This window comes from Rattus norvegicus, chromosome 20, assembly GCF_021556685.1.
Source record: "Rattus norvegicus strain SHRSP/BbbUtx chromosome 20, alternate assembly SHRSP_T2T, whole genome shotgun sequence".
NCBI classification, from domain to species: Eukaryota; Metazoa; Chordata; class Mammalia; order Rodentia; family Muridae; genus Rattus; species Rattus norvegicus.
The window spans coordinates 13,504,845-13,514,936 of record NC_141553.1 but is presented as its reverse complement, the minus strand read 5'-3'; the positions used below and the strand labels follow the sequence as shown (position 1 = coordinate 13,514,936).

Genomic DNA, 10,092 nt, shown 5'->3' with positions numbered 1-10,092 from the left:
AAGAGTGAAATGTGTGTACACGACGGAATTATTTTTTCAGCCCCCAAAACGAAATCGTTTTCAGGAAAATGGATGCAACTGGAGATAATCGTATTAAATCAAGCCAGTCTGAGAAAGACAAATAGGTTTTCTCTCCTTTGTGCTTTCTAGATTTCACATAGATTCATAAAATATGTACTACACAGAACATGAAAGAAAAGTGACATTGTGTATGGGAGCAAAGGGACTAACAGGAGAGGGAGGGGGGATAGGGGAAGTGGGGTATGGGAGGGGGAGGATGTACAAAATATAAATACCTTTAAGAAAGTGGAAATCAAACTGGCCAGTTTCATAAGGGTCAGCCTAATGAGACCATAGTTGTGACTAGGGTCCTTAGGAAGGAGATGTTAACTAGGAAGGGCCGTGGTAACCAGGAGTTTGCCCAACTGTCCTCACAGCCACGGGAACCAGAGTGTTAAGGGCCAGGCATGGTGGTTCACACTTTTAATCCCAGAACTCCAGAATCCTAGGCAGGCAGACCTCCGTGAGTTCCAGGACATGATGTGTGAGACCATCCCTTCCCCCAGGTAATTAGGCACGATCGGATAAAATGACTACTGCTTTGGAGGATGACTTCAAGGGACAAATGAGACAAGAAGCCAGTTAAAAAGTCACTGTGGGTGTGCCTCTATTGGTTCAGGGACTAAACGTTGGCCCTAGCCCCAGGGAAACAGTCTTAGGGGGACGAAGGCTTTAGCCTAACTCCCAAATCTTTTTTTTTTTAAGCATTCTTTTTTTTTTAATGAAAGGATTTTTTTGTTGTTGTTGTTTAAGATTTATTTATTATATGTAAGTACACTGTAGCTGTCCTCAGACTCACCAGAAAAGGACATTGGATCTCATTACGGATGGCTGTGAACCACCATGTGGTTGCTGGGATTTGAATTCAGGACCTCTGGAAGAGCAGACAGTGCTCTTAACCGCTGATCCATCTCTCCAGCCCCTAACTCCCAAATCTTGACTGCAAGTTGCACAAGAGAAACTCCAAGGCAGGTACTTAGAAAACACTCATGTTTAATGACAGTCTCGGCTTTCTTAAAAAAGGCTTTATACACTGTATACACATTTACATGGCTTTGGGAGGCACTGGTGCTGGGAAGAGGGAAGGCGCCAGGGAGAAATGGCCCAGGGCAAGGCTGTGAGGTATGTGAGGCCTCTGAGGCTCTGGGAGGAAGCAGCTGCCTCCCTGGCTGGCTGTGTCGCTTTTGGCCTATGTTCCAGGAAAAACTCGTCTGAATATAATCAGTCCAGTATCTCTCCAGAGCCAACTTAACCAGGAGAGATACTGGCCCAGGTCCTTAGCTGTGGCAGCATGGAACCCTGGGCATCTCCTTACCATGGTACCCTTGGCATCTCATTACCAACACCACTACCAACAGGGACCTCGTTACAGAAACAGAATGAAGACACTGTGGTTCCTGAATTCCTGTGGGGGTTCTTTGTGGGACAGAGATGGAGGCTTGGCAGTCAAGTTGACTGTGGATTACTGGTAGCTGACATATTGTCAGCCCAAGACCTCCCTTATTTTTAAGTAATGTCAAAGCCTTTGCCTTCTCTGAGACAGTTGTTGGCAGGTGACCATGGCCAGCATGGTCCTCCCTGCAAACAGTGGCTGCACCCCAACCCACTCCCCTGAGGAGACCTAGGCCCCGTCTGTCCCATGCCTGAAGCCCAGGTCCACAAATATGGCTGTGGCTCTCTTTAATGATATAAGTGCCCTGAATGCATCTGAGGTGTTGTCAGCGGAAAGTGTTGGCGGGCTCTGCACAGTCAAAGAAGTCGGGACCTATGGGTCGAGGGAAACTTTCCAGGACTTTCACCTTCACAGGGTCAAACTTCCAGTAGAGATGGCCACGAAGGAAGTAGGCATAGCCTGAAGAGAGAAGGAAGTCAGTTGGTGGATACTAAGCTCTGCGCAAACCCGTCAGGCTGGGTACAGGCAGACACCATGCAGGCTTGGGTCACTAGTGAATTTTGGGAATCTGCCAAGCTAGGCATGGTAGCTTCGTGTCCCCACTCCCTGCAATCAGAAGGGAGAGGCAGGGGCATCCTTGGCTACACACTAAGTTTGAAGCTAGCCTGGACTCTAAGAGACTCTGCCTTCAAGCTCTAGAGCTTGCTTTTCTACAACCTCCTTTCCTTCCTGGGGACCTTTCTGTCTGCCCCAGGTCCAGTAGGGACTGGGAAACTCAATTCTTATCTTTCAGAAAAGGAAATACTGCTCCTGTTACCAGGCTCCCCCTTACTCCCACACCACACAAGGCAATGCCAGAGATACAGAGCTTGAGGCTACTCCAAGTAGTTCTCCCAGTGAGACCCGGGGTTGGGAGCCACAGAAGCAGGGGAGAGTAGCAAGCAAGAGAGTTCTCTGCACTTAGGAGTAAGCCCAGTGGCTCAGTGGCTAGGAGCAGGGGGTAATAGGAGTCCTGGCTCTACCATTGTTCATCCGGTAAGTTTAGTGACCTTCTTGCCCCTCTGACACTATGCTAGTGAGAGCTGTTTTTTATTTTTCTTTTCTTTTTATTTTCAGAGCTGGGGACTGAACCCAGGGCCTTGCTCTTGCTAGACAAGCGCTCTACCACTGAGCTAAATCCCCAACCCCTAGTGAGAGCTGTTCTGGTCAGGCATGATGATGCACACCTTCCATCCCAGGCAGGTTGCTATGAGTTCAAGCCCAGCTTGGTCTACAAGGCAAGTCCCAGGTTAGCCCAAGATCTAGTAAGACCAAGCCTCAAACAAAGAGAGCGGTCGTGATGGCAGAAGGCTGTTCTGAGACCTACTTCAGACATGTAAGGAGTGTGGTGCCGTGCCTGAAGCACTGTCCACCCTTGGTAGGCACAGGCTGTGGCCAACAGCCCTGGGCAAGTCTGTGTACCACTTTGGCCTTCCGTTTCATTTTTAACCCCGGGTTGGGTGGGTGGGGTGGTGGGCATAACACTGATTGGCTGCCAAGAAGGGAGACAGCAGCACTAGACAGAGGATCTGTGAGGATCTTATGGGTCTTATGAAATCTGAGCCTGGAGGGTTGGGTTGGGAGTGGGGGGACTCACTTCCCTCCAGTTACCGTAGCCTCAACTCACCCTCAGCATCCTGGAAAGCAGCATCAATCTCAGAAGGTACCCCCCGCCAGTCAGTGGTACGTCGGGGCACCGGATTGTCCACTCGTTGGGTTCTGGGGTGGAAACGCCAATAGTCTCCACCTCGGAAGAAGTAGATCTTGTTCTTCTCAGGACCCCAGACCAAGGCAGCATGGACCGGGGACCCCTGCAGGCCCAGCTTGGAGAGTGGTGCGGGGCCTAGGACTGGCTTCTCACCGTCATATACCCAGTACTGAGCACCTGCAAGAGAAGGGACCCTGTCGGGAACTTCCAAACCACCACTGCCACACCCAGTCACTGTGGATCTGCCTGGCCACCATCAGGGACCCTCTCGGCCTGTTTCTTTTGTCTGCAGAACATTGCTGGCCAATAGTGCTGTCTCAACAACTCTAGCCCAGGGGGATGTCAGAACTAGCTGGGATGAGCTTGGCTGAGAAAGATAAGCTTGGGTTCAATAAGCTCAAATTAAGGTTATTCTGGTCAACAGAGGACTGGCCATTGCAGATGTCTGCTGACCACCCCGGAGTCCCAGCCCCTGTAACTCAGGTCCCCTGGCTGCCTTGGAATGAATATACAGGGTTCTCATGCCTCACTTGAGTTTGTGAAGTCCTGCCACCTGGAACAGTTCTAGGCTGTCACCGCTGCCAGATGAGAGTTGAAATCACGGGCTCCAGAGTCACTATGCCTAGATCAGTTTCCCGCCCTGCTCTTTCTAAGCTTCACTCCTTAAGTGAGTCATTCTGCCTCTGAGCCTAAGTCCTCATCGCTAAAGCCCCACCCCACGCAGTACCTTTAGGGGTTGACTATAACAGCGCGCAGCCGCAGTGTGCAAGTCCGCGCTACTGCTGAGACTCTCAGCTGTGCCCAAGGAGTGAGCCCCACTCTTTCTTGGCTCGAAAGTCTCAGGGCACCATGTCCCTACCCACTGTGTCCCCGAGTCCTCTGTCACTATTCCTGGCTGACTTCCAATCCCCACTCACCTTGGAAGAACCAAATCTGGCCCTGGGCATCCTCAAAAGCTGCATCCACAGGACTGGGTAGTCCCTGCCAGTGCCGAGAGGCCAGAGCAGGATACCCAGGCTGCAGTTGCCCACTGCGCAGCCTCCACACAAAGCCCGCCTTGAAGAAGAAGAGCTCGCCTCGGATGGTGGAAACTGCGTCAAAGGAGGTCTCACAGACTTCTGGAGGGACTTCCGGCTGCGGTGGGATAGAGGAGCCTGAATAGAGCATATACCGGAGCCAGCCGGGCTGAGGAGGGAACAGGTGGGGTCTCACCTCTGTCTTCCCCACCGCCTCCTTCTTACCTCCTGCAGTGCAATCTCATTGGTATCTGTCCCAGCCTGGGAGCTCAAGGTTGGGGTTGGGGAGGTGGGGGTCAGCTGGGGCCGGCCATAGAGGTGCTGGATGCCCCTCCGGTCATCTGGGCTAAGGCTCAGAGGGTAGCGGAAGGTGTAGAAAGGGGACATGAGGGCCTTAGCTGCTGTGGTGTGTTGCAGGCCCAGAACATGACCAAATTCATGAGCTGCCACTTGTAGCAGGTCTGTGCCTGGAAAGGGAGAGGGGGTGAGTGAGGTGGCGGACCCCACCGCCCGCCACCCGTGGCCTGATAGATCTCTAGACCCCAGTTTAAGTGCTCCTTAGTTGCCTCATCTGGAAGATGGGTCTACAGCACATACCCTTGTCCCCAATAGTCCAAGTCTCGTCATAGTCAAAGTGTACATCCCCTTCTCGGTGGGTCTTAGGGAAGAAGGCATGGGCCAGGATGCCCCCAGGCCCATCGAATGGCAAGTTGTCCCCATGCCAGTACCTGGGGGGCAGGGGTGGGGAAGAACACAGTGAGAGGCCTCGGACAATGGAATGTGCTCCCAGAAAGGTCCCAGGCCGAGGGGGGTCTCACCTGGTGAAGTCAATCATGATGTCAGCGCGTCCCTCGTGCACCTCGGTGAAAGTGAGCGGAGTCACCTCACTCCATACCCGGAGGGCCTCTGCCACCGTCTGCCGCACCTGCTCCCTTACAAGTTGCCATGGGAACCGGAGGATCCTGGGGGGAGGTGGAGGGGCCTGGGCATGGGGTAAGGAAGCCCCTGAGGACGGACTTGAGGAGTCAAGCCTCCCCCGGAGCTGAGTGTAGTGACTCAAACCTTTCTTCCCAGCACTGGGGAAGCTGAGGCAGGAGGATGTCTGTGAGTTTGAGGCCGTCTTGGCTATTATGGGAAAGCCTGACTCACCAACTCCCCCCCCAAGAAAGAAATGTCGGCCTCTGGATGATCAGTGGGTGTGTGTACTCAGGGCTGGGGCCAGGCTCGTCCTGGGTGTCGAGTTCAGGGAGCTGTTTCTGGACATGTGGGTTCACTTTTGTATGGGTTGGGTCTGTTTAGATAGATACACTGAGTGGGATGGATGCAGGGCCAGGGATCCCAAGACCTGACAACTCACCGTGAGGAACTTGTTCAGAAATTGTGCACCTCTAACTCACCTCCAGTGTCATGTGACCCTAGACCACTGCTCCTCAGCTTCCTCGCCACCTGCTGAGGGACCTCCTATGTCACCAGCAAGTAGCCCACCATTACTTGTGTCCACCCACAAAAGGCCCGAGTTGTTATGGTGGAGTTGAGCAAACTACCAGAGCCGTGGCTTTCTCTGTCGTATTCACTACAGGACCCAGGCTTGGACTCTCTACTAAAACCTGGGTGAGGGGTTGGGGATTTAGCTCAGCGGTAGAGCGCTTGCCTAGCAGGCGCAAGGCCCTGGGTTCGATCCCCAGCTCCGGAGGAAGAAAAAAAAAAAACCTGGGTGAAATCTTCCCCAGGCTCTTTTGGCTACCAGAGAACATAATCTCTGTGTGTGTCTAGACTAAGGTTCCAGGTTCATGGATGGCTCAGGGGAGGAGAGTCAGTGGGCATGCAGGTCTGCGCGTGATGTGAATGAGGTCTTGGGGCATCTCAGGATAAAGGCATAAAGATAACATACAGTCCCCTGCCTTCTGGTCCCTACCTATAAGTGAGGTCTGTCTTCTCCCAGCGCCCTCCCGACAGTACGAAGCGCTTCTGCCGGTTTCGGGCATTCAGTACATCCGGCGGGTCAGGCACACCACATCGTAGAGGTCTGGAGCTACTAGCAGGACCAGGGACCCAATGGGAGGCGGGGACAGACGGCAAGCTATTAGGCAGAGCTGCGGGCAGGAGCTGAGGCACTCTCTTCACAGGGCGGTGACGGTGATTCTCCTAGGCAAGAAAAGACAATGCAAGAATCGAGTCAGACTTCAGATCTCCAGGGCCTAGGGGTTGAGATGTAGTTCTTTAGCACAGCAAGCTTAACCCAGCCCCATTGGATTGCTGGGCAAATGGAGGCGCTGAAAAATGTGCTGGCACAAGGCTGTTGATCTGACCGAGGAGGTCTAGACGGGAGCCCATTGAAACTAGGGGAAGATGAGATTATGAAGCCCTAGCTGCATTCTCCACATATACCCAGAAAGCTTCTGAGCACGTTCCCCCAGCATAGAGAGGCTGCATGCAGCCTGCAGTACGGCCCTTGGCTTCCTTACCTCACAAATGGGGATGAGACTCCCCATAAGTGTTGCTATGAGAACCCAAGGTGATACTCGTTGAACGTTTAGCATGGGTTCCTTGGGCACCAAGTAACTGAGGTTTCTTGTGGCGTACGTGGGATGCTGGCCATTGAATTCAGGACACACTGCACTTGTGCCCTACCTCTGAGACGCACGCCACCCATCTGAGGCCCCAGTTCTAGTAGAGACATCCTGCCAGATCTGTGACTTCCGGCCCCTTTAACGCACGGAGGGACAACCAGTTCCCACCCTGACCCTCCTTCTGTTCTCCCTCCAGGGAAGTGGTTCCAATTCTCCATTTCTGGGAAAGTTACAACGCACCGGGTGCCTCCCAGGTAATTTGCACAGGTAATCCTGAACCCTTACCTGGGGACCCCCTTAGTGTCACAGTGAAGATGTGGACCAGGTTCTGTATGACCGGCCACAGATTCCTCTTCTCAACTCTACCAGGGGGAGTCAGTGACCCTCTCGAAGAACAGCAGGGTGCTGTCATCCCCCAAAGCCTCTTCTAGCTCAAAGGTCCCTCTTCTCTGACACCCACTAAAGCTGGTAGAGCAGCCACGAGGAAAGGAGGAAAGACAATGGACCTGAAAACCCTTGCCATCTCCACCATGGTCCCTTCCACATCCCTCCCCACTCCAGGAGGCAGCAAGGTCATGGCCAGGAGCTCTGAGCTTCTGAAAGCTGAATTCTAGTCAATGGAATTCAGACTTCACTGCTTAAGCCCTGCCCTCCCTCCCACACTTGGGAATCCCCTCTTCCCAATCTCAATCCTCCCAGGAGTCCCCTCTTCCCAACCCCAGTGCTCCCGGGACTACTAGGATTTAATGGGCTACACTGGTGAGCTCAGAGAACCGCTGGTCTCATCTATAGCCAGGGAACGGGAATGAGAGTTTGGGGAACGGTTATTAGTCTAATTTTATCCCAAATCCCCAACACCCCAGAACACGAATCAGAGTCCAGAGAAGTTAAAGACCTCACCCGGGATCACACAGCAAGCCAGACAAGAGCTGGGCTCAGCCCTGGGGCTTACCGCCTCTCCTCAGAACTTACCCCGACTTGGCTCCCCTCCAAGATTGCACATTCCTAAGCAGCATTTACGTTTCTAGTGCATTCTCTCTTTCTCAGCTAGCAGCCTTCCTCTGGCCTGTCCCCCTGAGAGAGACCTGACTCACTCTGCCCCACCCTCTCTGGCCTGGCAGCTGCCAATCCACAGCCTCAGACGCACTCAAGGGACTCTTGGCTGACCCAGTCTCCCGGCAGGACATATCTCAGACCCTCAAGGTCAGTCCTAGGAGTAACTCCCAGCCCAGACCGTGGGAGGAACCTAGTGAAAGGTAGTTAAGAAAGGGTCCCAGACTAGGAAACCACTGGGGAAGACCAGGCTGCTGGTCTCAATTCGCTTTCAGTCTAACGGGAATGAAAACTGGTCAGTAGGGAGTCACTCGGCTAGGCTGTGAGGAGACAGCAGATCAGCAGAGAAGTCAAGGAAATAGCCCGAACCTCACTGGTACACGGACCACCCTGTGCTTCTGCCTAACCTCTTCTCCCACCCATCCCTGCTGGCTCCAGAAGGGAGGGGAGCGCCTCTGGCCGCTAAGTTGTGGAGCTGGGGGATGGGCTGAATAAATATTTACCGAGCTCTTTTGGCCCGGCTGATGGCAGTCTAGGGATAAAAGCGTTAGAGGTGACCGACCCTCTCTTTGCATCCATAGAGTGACAAATCCTCCACTCAGACCCCATCCCAGGCTTGCCCCTGAGCCCTGTATAAGCAAGCAGAATGGCTTGCCTAGGTTTTTTCAATCCTAAATGCACAACAGGAGGTACCAATGCTCCTTCCTGCTTTGTTCCCTTATTAAGAAGTCAGGGGAAGTGCAATTCCCCAGTGCATGAGTTCAATCGATGGCTTATGTGTTGGGGGGGTGGGTGGGCAGGGGGACCGCGGATTAAGGACTCTGCTCCAAGCTCTAGGGCAGGTCACTCCATACTTTACTTGAGCAGGTCCTGATCCACGATACCCACTCCCTTTTCCAAACTCCTTTGCTTCCGAGCCCAGTGTGCAGCAAAACTGGCAGATGGACCAGTATGGCTGGACCGAGGGACCAGTCCTGGGACACCTGCCTGTCATAGCTTCCTCCCATCATTCCTTGAGCTGGCTGGCTGCCTCAGCTGGCCACCGAGGGCAGGGTAACCAGTGGGCATTGTAGATCCGTAGTGGTCCCAGCTGCAGCCTCAGTCCAGTCACTACTCAGACAGGTGCCTGAGAGACCAGGCTGGAAGAAGGATGAAGTCTTTGGGACACGCAGGCTGTGAGCCCCTCGATCCTCTTCTCCCCCTTTGCCTCTTTGCGCCCCCTTTCCTTCCCCCCTTTGTGCTTTTGTTCCCCGAAAGGCTACAGCACTCAGTTTCAGAGTCCCCTTTGATTCTGACTGTCACCTGATGCTCTCACACACAGTCTCCTCAGGTGCATTTTCTGTCGGCTCGCAAGTCTCCCAGACTTGCCTCCTGCAGGTTGAGGCACCTCTCACAACTTGGGCCCCATTTTCTCCTTCCTATATTCTCTATCCGTCGTACACACCTTGCAGGGGTGCTCACTGGAACCACACTCCCGGAGGCTGCCCCTTTTTACCCCCTCCCCCCGGACTTGCTTTGCTTCATTCCTGTGATGAACAAGGGGCCCTGGCATCCACTCCCTCTGCTACCTCTATCAACACACACTCCAGCATCCCTAGCTGGGGCTGGAGAAGCCGGTCCCCAAACTGAGTCCAGCGCAGAGTCGCGCCTCACCAGCCGCATACACGCGCCACTTGCACATCGCCAGAGACTGGGACGCTCATTAGCATGTTCAGAGAGACCCAGAAGGCATTTCGGGGATCGACTGCACTGAGGTGCAGGGCGCTCGGTGGGTCAAGCTCAGCCAGTGGGCCCAGCCCGCGTGCCCAGCCCTCCCTCGGGGAGAAGTGGCGGGCACTCACCGGTGGCCTGGCCCGGGCCATCAGCTGCGGCGGCAGGAGAAGCAGCAACAGGAGCAGCAGAGGAAGCGGGAGCAGGAGGGCGCGCGAGATCGCGCGGAGGAGACAGGCGGCCCGTGCCATCCGCCCCGGGGCTGCTGGGCCTGCTGGGCCAGGCTGGGCCACCGCCCCTTATAGCATTCGCCCCGCCCCCGCCGGCGCCCGGACCGCGCCCCCACCGCCCCGCCTTCCCCTGCCTTTTGTTCTAAACTCCACCGGCCAACAACAGCCGTCCGGGTTAGGGAGGAGTGCCCGGAGGGGCTGGATCCCTTAGAACTAGTGAGAGCCCGGGAGAGCACAATTCTGCTCTTCCAAGCCCACTTCAGAAGTCTCATCCTCCTCCAGGTCTCCGTGGTGACTTGACTTCTTTTAGCCT

At 54.3% G+C, this 10,092-nt stretch overlaps 1 protein-coding gene across 4 annotated transcripts; it reads right to left on the bottom strand.

Moving 5' to 3' along the window:
- Nucleotides 1-1,033: 1,033 nt before the first annotated feature.
- Mmp11 (matrix metallopeptidase 11) lies at nt 1,034-9,822 on the bottom strand. 4 transcript variants are annotated; one of them, XM_087596947.1, is made up of 8 exons: nt 9,681-9,822; nt 6,132-6,361; nt 5,035-5,198; nt 4,814-4,944; nt 4,442-4,683; nt 4,118-4,334; nt 3,120-3,377; nt 1,034-1,912 (listed from the first exon to the last, which is right to left on the bottom strand). In XM_087596947.1, exons 3-8 carry the CDS (start codon nt 5,049-5,051, stop codon nt 1,779-1,781), a joined length of 999 nt encoding a protein of 332 aa, XP_087453073.1. In that variant the 5' UTR covers nt 5,052-5,198; nt 6,132-6,361; nt 9,681-9,822; the 3' UTR covers nt 1,034-1,778. The 4 variants fall into 4 exon arrangements, with proteins under 4 accessions (XP_087453073.1, NP_037112.2, XP_087453072.1 ...); NM_012980.2 differs by having other exon boundaries at nt 5,035-5,178; nt 9,681-9,815; XM_087596946.1 differs by lacking the exon at nt 9,681-9,822 and adding an exon at nt 7,759-8,275 and having other exon boundaries at nt 5,035-5,178.
- Nucleotides 9,823-10,092: the final 270 nt, after the last annotated feature.

What these genes read in the sequence shown, in the direction of transcription:
- Mmp11 (NM_012980.2), bottom strand. Translation starts at nt 9,800, where the DNA reads ATGGCACGGGCCGCCTGTCTCCTCCGCGCGATCTCGCGCGCCCTCCTG. An exon ending in TGGCCCGGGCCAGGCCACCG is followed by an intron (nt 6,362 to 9,680) that starts GTGAGTGCCCGC and finishes TTTCTTGCCTAG; the next exon opens with GAGAATCACCGTCACCGCCC. An exon ending in TGCTTTCCAGGATGCTGAGG is followed by an intron (nt 1,913 to 3,119) that starts GTGAGTTGAGGC and finishes TTCTCTCTTCAG; the next exon opens with GCTATGCCTACTTCCTTCGT.